At 39.4% G+C, this 20,723-nt stretch overlaps 1 protein-coding gene across 1 annotated transcript in view; it reads right to left on the reverse strand.

The window, feature by feature from the left end:
* Nucleotides 1-20,723, reverse strand: part of LOC144320225 (ankyrin repeat domain-containing protein 26-like) — a 77,706-nt gene that overhangs the window by 39,349 nt on the left and 17,634 nt on the right. Inside the window, 4 exon segments of the mRNA XM_077908485.1 lie at nt 4,811-4,869; nt 4,872-5,757; nt 15,077-15,173; nt 17,032-17,245. Of these exon segments, the coding sequence (XP_077764611.1) occupies nt 4,811-4,869; nt 4,872-5,757; nt 15,077-15,173; nt 17,032-17,245 (1,256 nt within the window).

The following is a 20,723-nucleotide window of genomic DNA, read 5'->3' on the forward strand; positions in this document are numbered from 1 at the left end:
CTGGATTTGAATTCCCAACTCCCCTGGGCATTTGCTGTTTGACCTTGAAAAATTACTTCAAATTCTGTGTCTCAGTTTCTTCATGTGTAAAATGAAGTTAATAATAGTATCTACCTCACTGTGATAGTTGGAAGTTTAAATTAGGGAATATACATAAACTACTTAGAAGAGTATGTGACACATACCAAATTCTAAGTGTCTGCAATTAGCATTATTATTGTTGTGTTTTACGTTCTAATGATATTTGATATTTTAGGCAGACGGCAGGCCAATGAAAGTGGTCTCTTACACAAGTTATATTGAAATCATTCTTCATACCACTGAAAGCGGTAGCAAATGGGGAGCATAAGGCCCAGGATATAGCCTCAGGACTTCAAAACATTTTCACTACAGGTGCCTCAGTGGCTCAGTCAGTTAGGCACCTGCTGTGGGCTCAGATCATGATTTTGGGGTCCTGGGATTGAGACCCCAACATCAGGGTTCCTGCTCAGCAGGGAGTCTGCTTCTTCCTTTCTCTCTGCCCCTCCCCCTGCTTGTGCACTCATGTTCTCTCTCTCTTTCTCTCCCTCTCCCTCTGTCTCTCTCTCAAGTAAAATCTTTAAAAAAGGGATGCCTGGGTGTCTCAGCGGTTATGTATCACTTGACCTGGGACTTGGCTCAGGCTTGATCCTGGAGTCCTGGGATCAAGTCCCACATCAGGCTTCCTGCATGGAGCCTGCTTCTCTCTCTGCCCGTGTCTCTGCCTCTCTTTCTCTGTCTCTCATGAGTAAATAAACAAAAGTTAATTTTTTTAAATCTCCAAGAAAAAACTTTCAAAAATTCCACTAGCCAATGGTACTTTCCTCCACTTATAATAATTTTAATTTACCTCCTCTCTATACTACTCAGTGAACAATGCTCATGGACTACAGTGCAAACAGTAACTCCTACACTGAGTGATACATAACTTACATGACCATCAGAGGCAAGGTAAAGCCACTGATGTGGAAATAATGGACTCTTGCTAAACCAATGTTCCCAAATCATTGTATGTTCATATTGTTCATCTTAGCAACTGTTTATGTTAGAGGGCTTTAGCAAATACTCTGATGAGTAGAGATTAATTAAGGCTCCGTGGTGTGGCATATCAGAAAAGCTGCCCTCAGGGGCACCCGCTGGCTCAGTTAAAAGAACATCCAATGGTTAACCTTCAGTTCCTGTTCAAGCCCCACAATAGATGTAATGAATGATTATATAAAATAAATAAACTTAAAAAAAAAAACCTGTCCTCAGAGCTTTATAGTTGGTAAAGTGCTGGAACTCTGTAAATCTCAGTTCTGGTTGCATAATGAAGGCAGGCATATTTAGACTGTTTTGCCATAATCAGAAAAAAACAGCATCTGATTGAATACTTTGTCCGATCGGATTAAATGCTTTCAGTTTTACACTTAACTGCTTAAAATACATTTAGAATACAGCTTTGTTATGTCAATGTGTTTCAATCAGAAATTACTGCTATGGTATAAAGTACTTAATTTTATTCTAAAAACTGTTAAGATATTCTCAAATTTAGGCAAGGACAGGTACCATACACATAAAATATTTTCCCTCTTAGATACATTTGTACACAGGAAGACAGAATTATTGCTCATGAAAAAAAATAAAAACAATGTAAAATAAAGGACTAAACTGGTCTGCACAGACTAGATAATACGGGTGAAGAAAGTAAGTTCAGGGGGAGTTACAATAATCAGAGAAAGCCTCATGGAGAATGAGAGACAATGAGCCAGGACTCAATAGTGTAGGATTAGGCAAGAGGAAGGGATACTAAAAAGACAGAAAGGGTAGAATGAGTAAATAAAAAAGGGTGAGAGATGGTAAAAATCACCCCAATTAAAGGATAAAATCTGATGGCAGAGAAATACAGATGTCCACACAACTAAACCAATGTTCACAGCAGCATTATTAATGGCCACAAAATGGAAATAACCCAAAGGTGCATTAAATGATGAATGAACAAGGGCGTTAGCCCACAATGGAGGACTGTCTGACCAGAAAAAGAAATGAAGCACTGACATATGCTAGAACACAGGCGAACCCTGAAAACAGGAAGTGAAAGAAGCGAGTCACAAAGGACCACACGTGGTGTGACTCCCTTTATAGGAAACATTCACAATAGGCAACTCTATGGAGACAAGAAGTAGACTTCTGGTTGCCCGAGGTCAAGGGCAACAGCTAAGGGTTTTTTTTCAGGGTGATGAAAATGTTCTGATGGCAGTGATAGTTGCAAAACCCTATAAATATACTCAGTGACAACAACACATGTTAAATGGGTCAACTGTATGGTAGGTGTATTTATAGCTCAATAAAGCTTTTAAAAAGAGTCAATGGCAGGACCTAGATAATTTTCTTAATTCTCTCTTTTGGCTTTATATACATCATCTGAATATTTCCATGCATTTTAATATATAAATATTAAAAATATAAATATTTTATAATATTTATAAATAAATATATTAAAAATAAATATATAAAAGGAAAAGAAAATGAAGGAAATGCCTCAGTTCCACTAGTCGTAACCTTTCTTTACAAGTTTTCCTGAAATCTGTACAGAGTCTATGTCCATCAATAAAAGTGAAGATGAGAAGTAAGATGATTTTCTGAAACATTCCGTTAAACCTTATCTTCTGATTTTATCTGGCTCGCCTCATCATGGTAATAGAGATCTCATTAGAAAACATTGTTTTTAGGGCACTTGGGTGGCTCAGTTGGTTTAGGTGTCCAACTCATGATTTCAGCTCAGGTCATGATCTCATTGGTGGTGGGTTTAAGCTGGCATGGGGCTCTGTACTCAGCAGGGAATCTCCTGGAGATTCTTTCTCTCTCCCTGTGCCCCTCCCCCTACTCATGAGTGTGCATGGACATGCATTCTTTCTCTCTCTCTCAAATAAATAAATAAATCGTTAAAAAAATTGTATAACAGGAGAAAAAAGTCCCTCAATTTCTGTGAATGGGTAAATGCTATAAGGAAAAACATAGAACACAGAGAGAGCAGAATGAAGAGTCAGAATTTAATAAATAAGTGCATGGTGAAGACACTAAAATTATGCTAAATTGAAATGAAAATACAAAAGAAAGTGGTCCATGGAAATTAGCATCCTAAAACATTTATATTATTTAACCAGCTACAGATGAACTGTTGACATGTTATATGTAATACATATCTGACTTTCGATTTGATCCAATGTTTTTAAATCCTGTACCTCATCTTCTAAATTAATATGATAATGTGATAACTCTGGTGAAGCCTGTGACATACATTGCTTTTTTAGGGCATCAGCCAGTTCTTGTTGAAGTTCTCTCATAACTACCTAATAAGACCTTCTGTTACTGATTTTAGAAATCATCCTATTATTATGTTAATAATATAATTCTAACGTATGTACTTTATCACCACATACATCAACTCACCTTTTATTCCTAGAATGTACACACTGCTAAGTGAATTCAGTTAAAGACACAAAAAGTGTTATCCCTCCTGCCTAGTCAGTATTATGTTACATAATTATTTCAGCCCCACTCTCCATTCCTTTTTGATGAATTTGCAAAGCTTCCCAGCCTGCTGAAGTCTCAAAAAGAAATGGGTATTGTATAGGTGAGACTAGCAGTGGTAAATTCTACATTAATCAAATATTTTCTCTCTTTTTTAGGAGAGGCTAAAATTAACTTCCAAGTTCTTCACATACTCAATCCTCTGCTCAAATCCTTCCAATAGGTTACTATCTCAGAACAAATGTGAAGTCATACTAATGGCCCTCAAGCCCCCTACATAACCTGGCTTCTGCCTCCCTCCTGGCCTCAGCTCCTAGAGATCCCTCCCCTGTCCATGCTCACTCCACTCCTGCTATACAAGAATCCTGCCATCCTTCCCTCAGTAGCCTGAAAATGGAGATCCAGTGCCAAATTAATAAATCACAAAGATACAATTCTATTGGAAAATTTTAAGCCCAAATGGTAGTTACCAATGGAGTTTTGAAATGAGCAAATTATTTGAAAAATGCTTAAATTATAAACCGTGGTGGGAAGATGAAATCAAATACAGCTTTGCTAAGTCACCAGTTATCCCAAATTATGATTTACTGAAAAGTAGATGCCTTCAAAGAGTGAAAAGGTCACAAGAATAAATGATTTGAGACTAAACATTTAAATTTACATAAATAAAAATAAAAGTATGCTAACTGAAAATGCTTAAAAAGCTATCAAAAAAAAGTACTGAGATACAGCACCTACACTTCAGTTCATGTGACAAATCTGGAGTTAGTTGTCAAGGTAATCCACTTACTTGAACCTCAAGGTCAAAACACTCAGGTATGAGCATTTCCACTTATCTGTTCATCATGGTATTAAAACGTGGTGACAAGAATTAAAACTATTTTAGTAGTACTAACAATAAATTATTAATATCAGACTCCTTTCTTTAACAATGTATAACTTAACCTCTTGAAGTTTCTCATAGATGACGTGCATTTTTATTCAAATTAAAGCACCTTTCAGGTCTAATTTTTATTTGCTGGATACAAGTTATGCAGATTCAAAACTGACCCATAATCATTCAGGTCGTGATCTCGGGGTCATGAAGTGGAGCTCTGCACTGGGCATAGAGCCCACTTTGGATTCTCTCTCCCTCTCCATCTGCCCCACTCCCATTTAGGTGCAGGTGCACTATTTCTCTCCAAAAAAAAAAAAAATAGTACGAATAAGCCATAACCAAACATTACTTTGAACTTTCTAATAGGAAGCTTGAAAAATATTTGTCTTTCTGAATACTTACTTCTCTTTCTTCTTTCTCATCTTCATATCTAAATGCTCTTTCCATTATCTGTTTACATTTATTAACTCCTTATTTTTTTCTCGCAGTAGAAGATTTTGTTTTTCACCTGCAACTCGAACCATTCTTACAATAACCTGAACCTGGTCTTTGAGATCAATTATAGTCTTTTCTTTACATTCCACTCTGCTGTAGGCATCATCTAGTTGCTCTCGGAGCAACATATTTTCGCTTTGTAGTTGAGATAATTTCTCTTCTAAGGATTCATGCTTTCCAATGTATTTATTCACTTTACCGTGTTCGTTTTGAGATTTCTGCTCAATTTCCTTCTTCTGACCCTGTGTTTGTTTTGGGTTTCTTTGTAAATGTTCTAAAGCCAACGTCTTTTCTCTGAGAGCATCTCTTGTATGCTGGAGCTCAATTTCTAGGGCATTAAATTTACTTTCGACTTCAGAAAGTTGCTGAGAAAGCACCTCATTGTTATCTTTTAGGTTAGACATCTCAAAGTTCATTTTGTCCTGTAAATGACACCACTCATCTTTTGCTCTCTGGAAAGCAAGTTCTAGGTCTCTTTTTGATGCCTGACTTTGATCACGATCCTGTATAGCTGTAGCGAGTCTAGCTCGGTATGATTGAAGTTTTGCTTCCAGTCTTTCTCTGTTTAGCTTTTCATCCTGCAATTTAGAGTTCAGCATGGTATTCTCAGTTGTCACAACATTCAGCTGCCCACTAGATTGGAATACTGTATTTGTTAATGTTACCTCATTCAGTTTTATGGCGTTTTGAAGACTGTCATTCTTTTCTTTTTCAGTTTCAGTGTCTTCACAATACCTCTTTTCCTGCTTCTGATTCCTTATTGTGTCTATTTCCAGTCTTAGCATGGCAAGTTCATCTTGCAACATGCGGTTTTCATGTAACAGACCTTTTTCTTTTTCATGAGGAGGAGAAACCTAAGTAAAACAAGAGTCTTTTAGCTGGACCTCAATAAAATGACATTATCATGATTTTCTCTGAAATCAAAGAATATCCTATGTTTATACAAGGAATAGGTTGCAGTTAAGTGGATATCCAACTGGAAAAACACAAAGTTGGATCCAAGCTCAAACTTTTATACAAACATAAATTCCCCAAAGTTCAAAAGTTTAATTGAAAGCAATGAATGCATGAAAGGAAAAAGAAATCATGACAAAATCCTAAGAATCTCAGAATTGGAAAGGTCTTTCTCTGGTTTACAACAAACTCAGAAGGCTTGAAAGAAAAAAAACTAATACATCTGACTACACTAAAATTGAGTTTATAGTCTCATGTCTAACACAGTCCACAGGAAAACCCTTAGCTCTGCATATATTTGGACAGATTCAATTTCCTAACCTCACTTTGTCCTGAGAATATTCCATACGTATTCGACTTTTCTAACATTTCTATACTCAGTTATAAGAATTTTATCTACTGATAACTAATAAATCTAGGCAATGTACTACAAACATGTCTGCACACATTAATTATCTCTTTTAGTTATCACAATTCCAGAATGGAGAGGTTAAAAATACTAAGTGAGCTGCAGGACATTCCCCAGGTCTTTGTACCCACTACCACTGTTCTGGCACCAAACTGCAGCTACTTCTCTAGTGTGAATCTTAAATACAAAAGAAGCCTTGTATTTCAGGGGTGGCTGGGTGGCTCAGTCAGTTAAGCCTCTGCCTTCGGCTGAGGTCATGGTCCCCGGATCCTGAGAGCAAGTCCCGTGTCAGGCTCCCTGCTCCACAGAAAGCCTGCTTTTCTCTCTCCCTCTGCCTCCACTCCCCCTGCTTGTGCTCTGTCAAATGAATCCATAAAGTCTTTTAAAAAGAAAAAAAAAGCCTTATATTTCAAAATACCATAACTAAGGTAAAATTTATGTAGCTCCTAGAAAAATCATGAGATTATTTGTGGCTGCAACTAATTTTATTTCCTCTTCAGATGTTTAAAATGGCAATAAATGCAGAAGAAGGGAAAATACACTGAGCTATTTTACTAGGAACAAAAGACTTATCAATAAATTATCAGTAAGTATATATTACAGCATATGATTATTTCAAAAGCTCCTTGTAGGGATCCCTGGGTGGTGCAGCGGTTTGGCGCCTGCCTTTGGCCCAGGGCGCGATACTCGAGACCCGGGATCAAATCCCACATCGGGCTCCTGGTGCATGGAGCCTGCTTCTCCCTCTGCCTATGTCTCTGCCTCTCTCTCTCTGTGACTATCATAAATAAATAAAAAAAATTAAAAAAAAAAGCTCCTTGTAATGAAATCAGATACTACTTGGAGCAAATTGTTACTCATCTCAAAAGTAGGAGACTAACATCTGAAGTAAGATCTTAAAACGGGCTACACTTTTCCTCCTGTTCATCAGTGGAAGTGTGAAACTAACCCCTCTATGAATATAGAGGTGGTGAAGGAATTGCCAAAAACTAAAACATATGTTGTTAGTAGCAAGAGTTTTGTGCTTATGGAAAGCTCATAAATTCCATACTATTTTCCAAAATAATAAAAACTTCTACTTCAGATAAGGGCATTATGAATGTCACTATTTGACACCTGCAGACAAATGCATTTAAATTAATGAATGGACTACAAACTTCACTCCTCCCTATATAGGCCCGTATGTGTATGTATGTACGTATGTATATATGTATATATATACACACACACTCACCCACAAATATATATGTATTCTTTTAAAATCCTCTGTACTTTCCATAATGTACAGGGTTGGTTTTTTAGAAATATACACATGCATGGAGAAAAATAATAATTCCAAAAAATAAAATATACATACGTACAAATACATACACACGTACTTCAAAATAACTAAAGAAAATACCTCAGAATTCATTTTAGTATGAGACATTTCTGTCTCATTTCGTTTGCAAAGGTGATTGTTTAGAATTCCATCTTGGGTGGGATGGGGGCAAGGTGAGGGAGGAGTAGGGATCCTCAAGCACCTGGCCCCACCAACTTACCTTGATAACTTTCAAATCATCCTGAACACCTACGAATTCGACCTGAGATTGATTGATTGATGATTGATTTTTATTTATTTTTTTACTGGAGCTCGATTAGCCAACATATAGTATAACACCCAGTGCTCATCCCGTCAAGTGCCCCCCCTCCCCCGGCAAGTGCCCGACCTGAGATTTTTTTTTAAAGATTTATTTATTTATTTATGATAGAGAGAGAAAGAGAGAGAGAGAGGCAGAGACACAGGAGGAGGGAGAAGCAGGCTCCATACTGGGAGCCCCACGTGGGACTCGATCCCGGGACTCAGCCCTGGTCAGCCCTGGGTCAAAGGCAGGCGCCAAACCGCTGAACCACCCAGGGATCCCCCCGAACTGAGATTTAAAGAGAGAACAGTCAGAACGCTACAGAGAGAAGGGTTTTCGCTCCTAACAAGGTAGGGAGGCGGAGAAAAATAAGAATCAAGTGGGGAGGGGCACCGGAGGAGCCGGGCTGAGGCCTGCAGCGGGGAAAGCCTCCCAGGCGGGAAAGCGCAGCCCCGGAGAAGCGGACAAGTGGGAGCTTTAAAATCCGCCCCGGATTCCTCCGGGATGGAAAGGCGCTCAGCTGGGAACTCCGCCAGGACGTGGGGGGTGGGGACCTCCAGTCTCCGGGGTCACTGACAGAGGAAGTGCGCAGGGTCGAGCGCCCCCCACACCGGCCCAGCTCCGTAAAGGGCTGGAGCGCGCTGCGCGGGGCCTCGGGGAGAAGCCGGTGTGTTGGGAGGGGCTCCAGGAGCCAGACTCCAGCAGCGCAGGCCCCGGACCCCAGGGGACACAGCCGGGATCCTGCTCCCCCCGGGACAGGCCGAGGCGGGGAGGGCCCAGGACAGCGAGGACACTCCTGCCCCTCCTGCCCCGGGAGCATCCAGGCCCCTGTGGACTGGGAGATGGCGGGAGTCACTGTAGGGGGCGCCCTCCAAGGGCCAGGGAGACCTGGCCGCCGCCGGTGTGGTTGTCCCTCCTGGTGTCACCCGGTGCCTGGGAGAGGCGTGGCCGCCAGGGGACACGGGCCTCACGGGAGGTCAGGTCGGCTCCCCGTGACCCTGCACCCAGCAGGGGGCGGGACATCTCCCCAAAGTACACACACCTGAGAATCGGCACAGCCCGCCCCTCCCCCAGAAGACCAGCTGGAAGGACAGGGGAAGAGCAAGTTCCCCACCCAGCAGCGCTGGAAAGCTCCAGGGGAAGTCGAGGGATCTACAGTATATAGAACTAGAGGGTACCCCTCTTCCCCGCCCACCCCCATGTTCCAGTACAACTCATTTTTATATCAGACTGTAAGTTTCCAATTTTCTTTCTCTTTTCCCACCTTAACTACAATATTTTGCCACCTCTTCATTTTCAGGTTTCTTCCTTTTTGACTCATATTTTTACAATTACACGTCTTAGATAGATTTTCCACTTCTAGATTCCCTTCAACATACTCAACTTAATTTTGGGAGCTAGACGAGATATGTTTTGTGTGTGTGTGTATGCTTTTTTGTTTTCTCTACCTCATTTTGTTCTACAATGGCACAATACTTTCTAAAACAGGACCAGCATGCACCCAGAACCAAGTGGTATACCGTGCTGGTTCATTCTGTGAGACTATATTCTCTCTTCATTCCCATTCTGCCCCCCTTTTTATCTCATTTATGTTTTGGGGAACAATGTTGGGTCTCTCTACAAGTATTTCTGGTTTATAGAAATTTGGGACTCAGTATCTTCTAACATACAGAACTTAATACACCCAGGACCAAGAGGATCACCCCCTAGGACCCCTCAGGTAGACTACATTCTCCCTCCACTACAACTTCATCACCACCACCATGTCCCAGTCCCCCCCAACATTTTATTTTTCTACTTCTTTTTTTCTTTTTCCCCTCTTTACCTTTGCTTTTTTTTTTCTCTTTTTTTCTTCCTTGGCATTCTTGGCCTTTTATTTTCTACTACTTTGTTTTAAAATTTGTTTTTCACTTTAGTGGTCATTTTGTGTTATTTTGTTCTTCTCTTCGTTTTCAATTTCATGTCAGGAACCTTGTCAGAATCATCGAAGGATAAGAAACCTTGGGTGGCTCAGTGGTTTAGTGCCTGCCTTCAGCTCAAGGCATGATCCTGGAGTCCCAGGATCAAGTGCCACATCAGGCTCCCTGCATGGAGCCTGCTTCTCCCTCTGCTTGTGTCTCTGCCCCTCTCTCTGTGTCTCTCATGAATACATAAATGAAATGTTTAAAAACAATCATCTAAGGTGAAATTGACTTAGATTGTGGTTGATATTCTTGACTCAGCCCATTCATACAGCCACTCTGCAGTGAGCAAAATGACTAGAAGGAAGATCTCACCACAAAAGAATCAGAAACAGTACTCTCTTCCACAGACTTATAGAATTTGAATTACAATTCGATGTCAGAAAGCCAATTCAAAAGCACAATTATAAAGCTAGTGGTGGCTCTGTAAAAAAGCAGAGAGTATTAAAGAAACTTCATGACTGCAGAATTTTGATCTTAGTCCAAAATTAAAAATTAATTAAATGAGATGCAATCCAAACTGAAGGTCCTAACAATGAGGGTTAATGAGTTAGAGGAAAGAGTGAGTGCCACAGAAGACAAGTTGATGGCAAAGAGGAAAGCTTAAGAGAAAACAGAAAAACAATTAAAAGACCATGAGGAAAGGTTAAGGGAAATAATCGAGAGCCTCAGAAGGAAAAAATATACGCATAATTGGGGTTCCACAGGAGGGCCAGAGGGCCAGAAAGGATATTTGAACAAATCATACCTGTGAACTTCCCTAATTTTGGGGAGGGGAAAAGGCATTCAGGTCCAGGAGATAGAGAGGTCCCCCACCAAGGGGAAGGGAAAAAAAGCAGAACTCGACATTTAATGGTGAAACAAGCAAATTCCAAAGAAAAAGAAAGTCCTTAAAACAGCAAGAAACAAGAGATTTCTAACTTATATGGGGAGAAATATTAGATTAACAGCAGACCTCTCCGCAGAGATCTGGCAGGCCAGAAACAGCTGGCAGGAAATATTCAGGGTTCTACATGACAAGAACATGCAGCCAAGAATACTCTATCCAGTGAGCCTTTGGTTCAGAATAGGATAAAGAGCTTCTAAGATAGGCAGAAGCTGAAAGAATATGTGACCACCAAACCAGCTCTGCAAGTAATATTAATGGGGACCCTGTAAAAGAAAGAGGAAGCCCAAAGAAATAATCCACAAAAGCAAGGACTGAATAGACATTACAATGACAGTAAATTAACATCTTTCAATAGGTACTCTGAATGTGAATGGGCTAAATGATCCCATCAAAAAACGCAGGGTTTCAGACTGGATAAAAAAATCAAGACCCATCTATTTGCTGTCTACAAGAGACTCATTTTAGATATAAGGACACCTACAGCATGAAAATAAAAGGTTGGAGAACCATTTACCATTCACATGGTCTTCAAAAGAAAGCAGGGGTAGCCATCCTTAGATAAATTAAAGTTTATCACAAAGACTGCAGTTAAGAGATGAAGAGGGACACTATATCATACTTGAAGGGTCTATCCAACAAGAAGATCTAACAATCATGAATATTTATGCTTCTAATGTGGGAGCTTCCAAGTCTATCAATGAATTAATAACCAAAGTAGGGGCATACTTAGATAATAATACACTAGTAGTAGGAGACTTAAACACAGCACGTTCTGCAAATGACAGATCTTCTAAGCACAACATCTCCAAAGAAACAAGAGCTTTAAACGATACACTGCACCACATGGATTTCACAGATATTTACAGAACTTTACATCCAAAAGCAACTGAATACACAGTCTTCTCATGGAACTTTCTCAGAATAGGCCACCCGATACCAAAACATTGGGACTGTCCCCTGCATATTTTCAGACCACAATGCTTTGAAACTAGAACTCAATCACAAGAAGAAATCTGGAAAAAACTCAAACACATGGAGGAGAAAGACCATCCTGCTGAAAGATGAATGGGTCAACCAGAAAATTAGAGAAGAAATTAAAAGATTCATGGAAACTAATGAAAATGAAGATACAACCATTCAAAATCCTTGGGATACAGCCAAAGCAATCCTAAGCGGGAAATGCATTGCAATACAAGCATCCCTCAAAAGATTGGAAAAAAACCTCAAAGACACAAGCTAACCTTGCACCTAAAGGAATTGGAGAAAGAACAGTAAATAAAACCTACACCAAGCAGAACAGAGAGAGTGAAGATTTGAGCAGAACTCAATGAAATAGAGACCAGAAAAACTGTGGAACAGATCAACAAAACCAGGAGTTGGTTCTTTGAAAGGAAGAATAAGATACGTAAACCATTAGCCAGCCTTTTAAAAAACAAAGGAGAAAAGACTCTAATTAATAAAATCACGAATGAAAAAGGAGAGATCACCACCAATACCAAGGAAAACCTAACCAAACAAATAAAGGATTTATACCCTAACAACTACAGAACACTTCTGAAAGAAATCCAGGAAGACACAAAGAGATGGAAAAATATTCCATGCTCATGGATTGGAAGAATTAAAATTGTCAAAATGTCTATGCTAACCCAGGGCGATTTACATTCAATGCTTTCCTATCCACATACCATGGACTTTCTTCACTTTCTTCAGAAAGCTGGAATAAATAATCTTAAGATTTGTGTGGAATCAGAAAAAACCCCGAACAGCTAGGGGAATATTGAAAAAGAAAACCAGAGCTGGGGACATCACAATGCCGGATTTCAAGTTGTCTTACAAAGCTTTGATCATCAAGACAGTGTGGTACTGGCACAAAACCAGACAAATAGATCAATAGAACAGAAGAGAGAATCCAGAAATGGGCCCTCGACTCCATGGTCAAGTTATATTTGACAAAGCAGGAAAGACTATCCACTGGAAAAAGGACACTCTCTTCAATAAATGGTGCTGGGAAAACTGGACAGCCACATGCAGAAGAATGAGACTAGACCACTCTCTTGCACCACATGCAAAGATAAACTCAAAATGGATGAAAGATCTAAACGTGAGACAGGAATCCATCAGAATCCTAGAGGAGAACACAGGCAACAGCCTTTGTGAACTCGGCCACTGCAACTTCTTGCAAGATAGATCTATGAAGGCAAAGGGAAACAATAGCAAAAATAAACCATTGGGACCTCATCAAGATAAAAATCTTCTGCACAGCAAAAGAAACAGTCAACAAAACTAAAAGATAACCTACAGAATGGGAGAAGTTATTTGCAAATGACCTATCAGGTAAAGGGCTAGTATCCAAGATCTATAAAGAACTTAGTAAACTCAACAGCAAAGAAACAATCCAATCATGAAATGGGCAAAAGACATGAGCAGAAATTTCACCAAAAAAGACATACAAATGGCCAACGAGCACATGAGAAAACACTCCACATCACTTGCCATCAGGGAAATACAAATCAAAACCAGAATGAGATACCACATCACACCAGTGAGAATGGGGAAAATTAACAAGACAGGAAACAACAAATGTTGCAGAGGAGGTGGAGAAAGGGGAACCCTCTTGTACTGTTGGTGGGAATGTGAACTGGTACAGCCACTCTGGAAAACTGTGTGGAGGTTCCTCAAAGAGTTAAAAATAGAGCTACCCTATGACCCAGCAATAGCACCACTCGGGATTTACCCCAAAGATAGAGATGCAGTGAAAAACCGCGACACCTGCACCCCAATGTTTATAGCAGCATTTTCCAGAATAGCCAGATGGTGGATGCAGCCTGAGTATCCATCAAATGATGAATGGATATAGAAGATGTGGTCTATATATAAAATGGAATATTACTCAGTCCCTAGAAATGACAAATAACCAGCATTTGCTTCAATGTGCATGGAACTTCAATGTGCATGGAACAAACTAGGGGTGGTGGAAGGGGAGGAGGGCAGGGGGTAGGGGTGAATGGGTGATGGGCACTGAGGGGGGCACTTGACGGGATGAGCACTGGGTGTTATTCTGTATGTTGGTAAATTGAACACCAATAAAAAATAAATTTATTATAAAAAACAAGAAGTAAAGAAGAGCAATATAGTAAAGAAGTTGAAATGAAACAACTTCAACTTAATCTTAGAAGACGAAACTTGGAATTGAAGGGTGTAAAAAATAATTTGAATCAGGTAAATTTTTGGCAGTAATTGTATATTTCCATCAATATTATTTATAGTATCCCTTTGATATAATACATATTATTAGGCTTCAAATAGATTAAACATTTCATTTTAACCTAATAGCAACCATGATCTTTGTAGCTACAATTACTACCTTATTGGAATTCTTGGCCTCTCACATATGCCCTATGTATATATTTTGAATGAAGGGACGGAAGGTAAAATGAGATAAATGTTATATTGATTTATTGATTTATGGAATTGTATTTATTTTTACACAGAGCATGGGCTGGGGGGAAAGGAGTAGAGGGAGAGGGAGGGAAATGAATCTCCAGCAGACTCTGGTTCTGAGTCTCATGATCTGAGTCTCCAGCCTCACCTGGTTCGGAGTCTCGTGATCGTGAGATCATGACCTGAGCCATAAAAAGAGTTGGACACTTAACCCACTGAGCCCCCAGGTGTCCCAGTTTTGAATTTTTTAATGTTGAAATATGAGCTAGATTTCCTTGAGATGCTGATGAAGCTAGTTAAATGTTTTACACAGAAATTTTATTTCACAATACTATGTCTACTTGTATTTTTACTCTATGGCACATTTTGCTGTCATTTAATTTAAAATTTGAATTATTCATTGAGGATGAAAAGCCTTGTTATAAAAAAGACCACTCTTGAACATTTTTTTAAAGTTCTCTTAAGCCTTTTGACTTTTTTTTTTAATGATAAGATCCAAAATCCTAATGAAAATGTGTCTCTAGGTTATAGAAGAGCAAAATGATGTTCAGAGGCAGCTTTCGCGAGAACAGAATGCCCAGAGTATTACATGATGGAATACTATTTTTTTTGTGTATTTGTTATTGGAGTTCGATTTGCCAACATACAGCATAACACCCAGTGCTCACCTGTCAAATGCCCCCTCAGTGCCCGTCACCCAGTCTCCCCACCCCCCCTCCCACCTCCCCTTCCACTATCCCTTGTTCATTTCTCAGAGTTAGGAGTCTCTAATGTGTTGTCACCCTCTCTACTTTTTCCCACTGATTTTCTCTCCTTTCCCCTATAATCCTTTTCAGTATTTTTATAGTCCCCATAGAGTGGAACCATATGATGTTTGTCTGTCTATGATTGACTTACTTCACTCAGCTCTTCTTTACTTCTTAATTGCTCCTTTATATTTATATATAAAATTTCAGCACTTCTTCTTTTTTCTTTTTCTTGTTTTAAGGTCAATCTGCAAATGCAGGTGTTCATTTTAAAATTTGTTTTGTTAGCAATAAAACTTTTATTTTATGATCTGGTTCCACATATGCTGGTTCATTATCCAAAGGAAATTTTTCTGTTCTCAATTTTTTTCCCTTTCTAGGGCTCATGTTTTTCAATTTATCACTTCAATATCTTCAAAAAGATATATAGTTTAAAAGAAGCAATGAGAAAGCATTTTGCAACTTAGTAAGTTTTAGTCAGTAATAACTCTGGGAGATGTTGTAAGCAAAGGAATTCTGAAATTATTTAAGAAAGGGTTCAAAATTGTCATTTTTCTCCACAAAGTCATAATTACACTTCAATTAAGACAAATCATTTCATTACTAATTAAAAAGAGAAGTTGCTGTTTATCAACAACTTTATAAATTCACTAGAAATACATTTTTATTTCACAAAACATCACAGGTACCTCTAAAAATGATCTTCAGTGTAAGACAGCATCAGCAGATGTCGTTTACACACCATACACCTGGAGATGACTCTGATCCAGCACTAGACTAGGGAGCCTAAAATCTATTGCCCATGCTTTTTATGTTTCTTATTCTGTAATATTCTCAACCTTGTTGATCATTATGTATTTTATAAATCATTTGAAAACTCCTTTGAAAACATCACAGGATCCATATTAATTAAGTAAAGAATAGAGTAAGATGTGCTTTCAGCATAGACTTTTGAATTAATTTTCTTTATATATGTGAGAAATGTTAAAAAAAACTTAACCATTAATCATTTTTCCATTTTACTTTTTAACCCCTGCATATGTTAAGAATAACCCAATTTTTCTGTCTTGAGAAAAATTGGCCATTTCACACTCTGTTGGGGGGCATATAATATAAAATTTCCTGAGAACAATTTAAAAATATGGATCAGAGACCTCTACTAAATATTTTTATACATTAACACAATACTATATTAAAGTATTTATTCCAATTAACCAAGACTGTAGAAACAGAATTAAATAAAAGACATTCCTTATAGCATTAATTAAACTATAGGAAAATGGAAAACAACCAAAATTCAATTTGTTAAATAATGAGGTTTACATATGATGGACTTCTACATGGTCATTAAAATTATGCTTTAGAATATACATTAAATTATTAGAAGTATTCACTGTTAAAACCTTGCAGTATTATTTCAAAGAATCTCACACTTTACAACTTTTTTTTTTAAATTCAATTTGCCAACATACAGCATATCACCCAGTGCTCACCCCGTCAAGTGCCCCCCCTTAGTGCCCATCAGCCAGTCACCCCAGCCTCCACTCACCTCCCTTTCCACTACACCTTGTTTGTTTCCCAGAGTTATGTGTCTCTCATGTTCTGTCACCCTCACTGATATTTCCCTCTCATTTTCTCTCCTTTCCCCTTTATTCCCTTTCATTGATTTTTATATTCCCCAAATGAATGAGACCATATAATGTTTGTCCTTCTCCGATGGACTTATTTCACTCAGCATAATACCCTCCAGTTCCACCCACGTGGAAGCAAATGGTGGGCATTTGTCGTTTCTAATGGCTGAGGAATATTCCATTGTATATACATAGACCACTGCTTCTTTACCCATTCGTCTTCTGATACTTCACATTTCTAACGGAGTTTCCTTCCCTATAAAATCCCAGAAGGCAAATTAGCAATTACAAAACTTCTCCTACACATCTGCAGCATAAAAGTAAGTATTTCAAGGGGTTCCTGGCTGGCTCAGTTGACAGAGCATGTGACTCTTGATCTCATAGTTGTGAGTTCAAGCCCCACGCTGAGTGTGGAGTCTATTAAAAAAAAAAAAGTAAATAGTTGAAATATTTCCTTAAAACCAAGATGTCATACCTTAAACTGTAGAGTTCTCGTTCCCATTCCACTTTTTGATGCTCTAACTGAGATTTCATTTTTTTTGTTTCTGATAGCAACTTTTCTAGTCCATTGACCTTATATTCCACTTTTAAAACTTTTATTGTAAGTTGTTCACAGTCTTTTCTTTTTAATTCTATTGATCTTTTGTATTTAAGAATTGCATTCTGGATTGTCAATACGCTAACAGAATCTACATCAGAGGAAAAACAAAAACAGAAATAAAATACAGGAGGCATCAGGGTGGGTCAGGTGGTAAAGCATCCAACTATTGGTTTTGGCTGAGGTCATGATCTCACAGTTGTGGGAATGAACCTGGCACTGGGTGCTGCACTCAGCACAGAGTCTGCTTAAGGTTCTTTACCCCCTCGTTCCCTCCCTCTCTGTTCCTCTCCCCATCTCCTGCTCATGCTCTCTCACAAATTTGTTCTTTTAAAAAGTGAAATAAAACAATATGAGTATTTTTTGCATATAAGGGACCGAGCATGTTCACATTAACTCATTCATACATGAAATAAATATTGAGTAACTTCAATGTAAAGAGATTATACCAGGTGCCTGGGTGGCTCAATCGGTGGGTGTCTGCCTTCGGCTCAGGTCATGATCTTGGTGTCCTGGGATCAAGCCACATGGTGGGCTCCCTGCTTAGTAGGGAGTCTGCTTCTCCCTCTTCCTCTGCCTCTCTCCCTGCTCATGCTCTCTCTCTCAAATAAATGAATAAAATCTTATTATCAATAGAACTTTAAAATCTTTTAAAAAGAAAAGAAAACATGACTGAAACCTTTCTAAACTGAATGAAAACTATAATCCCACAGACCCACAAAGGATCTGGCTAGGAGAGAAGAAATGGAAGTAAACTATTGTAATTTTAAAAAAAGATTTTATTTATTTATTCATGAGAGACATGGAGAGAGAGAGAGGCAGAGACACAGGCAGAGGGAGAAGCAGGTTCCCTGAGATAGCCTGATGTGGGACTTGATACAAGGACCCGGGGATCACACCCTGAGCCAAAGGTAGATGCTCAACCACTAAGCTACTCACGTGTTCCCTATTGGAATTTTCTTAAACTACATATAATGTGGTATAACACTACAAGAAGGTGGACTGTGATGCTTGAGTCATATGCTTTAAACCCTAAAGCAATCACTAAAATAGCAAATCTTAAGCTTTGTTAAGTAATAAACAAAGCCCATACATACACATATGTGTATATTTATATATATGCATAAATTGAACTCGTAAAAATTAGTTTATTAATCTAAAAGAGAGCAGAAAGCAAAGAAAATGGGAACAAAGCAGGTCAAATGGAAAGCAAACAGGATGAGAGATTTATATCAACTGTATCAATAATCAGAGTAAATGAAAATTGTCAAAAAATAAAAGAAAGAAAGAAAATGGTCTAAAAGCCTCGATTAAAAGGCAGACTGTCAGAATGGATAAAAATGTAAGAGACAACCATAGGCTGCCTATAAAAAATTCAATTTATATGTAAAGACACACACACACACACACATACACATAAATAAATAAATAAATAAATTAAATAAATAAATAAATAAATAAATAAATAAATGTAAAGACACAAATTTGTGAAAAGGACAAAAATAAGGATATACCACACTCACATTTGACAAAAGAAGGCTGAGCTTGAGTAGCAATATTAATGCCAGGCAAAATAGATTTCAAAGCAATATATATTCTCGTGATGTATAAGGTCATTTGTTAATGATGAAAGGGTCGACAAATAAGCATAACAAACCTAAATGCTTATGAATCTATTAATAACATCAAAATACATAAGGCAAAAATCAACAGAACTGCAAAGAGAAACAGGCAAATTTACAATTTTAGTCTGAGATTTTAATAGGCAGAAAATCATCAAGGATATAGAAGACTTGACCACCACCATCTTTCTCAAGTATCCATGGAGCATTTACCAAAGAGATTATATTCTGGGTCATAAAATAAACCTTAATAAAGGGAGTTAAGTCAAAAGGATTGGAGTCATGAAAGTGTGTTCTGTGACCACAAAGTGATCAAATTAGAAATGAAGAACAAACCTACCTCTGGAAAATACTCAAATACTTGCAAACTGATTAATAATGCACATCTAAATAACCCCTGGGTCTGGGTACCTAGGTGGCTCAATTGATTAAGTGTCTGCCTTTAGCTCAGGTCATGATCTCCGGGTCCTGGGATTGAGCCCCATATTGGGCTTCCCACTCAGAGGGAAGGACGCTTACCCCTCTGGACCTCCCTTCGCCTATGCGCTCTCTTTCTCTCTCTCTCCTTCTCTTTCAAATACATAAAAATCTTTAAAAAAACCCTTGGAATAAAGAAGTAATGAAAAAAGAAATTACAAAGTATCACATATTGAATGAAAATAAAAACATAATATGTTAAAAATTTCTGGAATCCTCCAAGAATAGCACTCATCTCACCATTTATAGCACTGAGGTATATATTAAAAAGAGAAGGAGGCAGGGCAAGATGGCAGAAAAGTAGGGTCCCGAAGTCACCAGTCCCCACCAACTTACCTAGATAACTTTCAAATCATCCTGAAAACCTATGAATTCAGCCTGATATTTAAAGAGAGAAGAGCTGGAATGCTACAGTCAGAAGAGTTCGCGCTTCTATCAAGGTAGGAAGACGGAAAAACATAAAGAAATAAAAAAGCATCCAAGGGGGAGGAGCCCCCATGAGGAGCCAGGCAAAGGCCACGCAGCTAGTGCCCCCAGGACAGGAAAGCCCAGTCCTGGAGAAGCAGAAACTTTACCAATCTTCCTGGAAGGAAAGGTGCTTGCAGGGAGCTCGGGCAGGATCCCAGAAGGGGTACAGATGCCCTCAGGCTCCCAGGGGCACTAAAAGAGCAACTGCACTCTGGGGGAGATCCCTCCATATACTACGGGCTGAGCTCCCTAAAGGGCTGGACGCCGCGCCCAGTGGGGCCCCGGGAGCAGCTCAGGTGGTGGCCACTGTGCGGCCCCGGGAATGTGATTCCAGCAGTGCAGGCCCCAGAGCCCAGGGCACCGGGGACACAGCCCAGGACCCGGCACTCCCCCCGGGACAGGTAGAGGCCGGGAGGACACAGGGCAGCAAGGACGCTCCTGCTGCCACGTGGCCCCGAGCTGTGCAGATCTACGCCCCCTGCCCCCGGACCACCCAGGCCCCTGCGGACTGGGAGCTGTGGTAGTTACTGCGGTAGCTGACTCAAGAGATGGAGAGCTGGCTGCCGCCACTCTTGTTGTTCCTCCTGCTGTCACCTTGTACCTGGGACTGAACAGGAGCTTCACAGGATAAACAGCTTGCACTGAGCCCTGCACCTGGCAAGGGGCTGGGCAGCTCCCCCAGGTGCACACACCTGAGAATCACCACAGCGGGCCCCTCCCCCCAGAAAACCAGCTGGAAGGACAGGGGAAAAAGCATTGACCAAGCAGCACTGGAAAGTCCCAGGGGAAGTCAAGGGATTTACAGTATATAGAATCAGAGGATACCTCCTCTTGCTTTTTGTTTTCTGTTTGTCCTCCCCCTTGCTCCCCTTTCCTCTCTTTCTCCTTTTTTCCAGTACAACTTTTTGGCCACTCTGCATTGAACAAAATGACTAGAAGGAAAAACTCACCTCAAAAGAAAGAATCAGAAACAGTCCTCTCTCCCACAGAGTTACAAAATCT

Source organism: Canis aureus, chromosome 9 (genome assembly GCF_053574225.1).
Source record: "Canis aureus isolate CA01 chromosome 9, VMU_Caureus_v.1.0, whole genome shotgun sequence".
Taxonomy (NCBI): domain Eukaryota; kingdom Metazoa; phylum Chordata; class Mammalia; order Carnivora; family Canidae; genus Canis; species Canis aureus.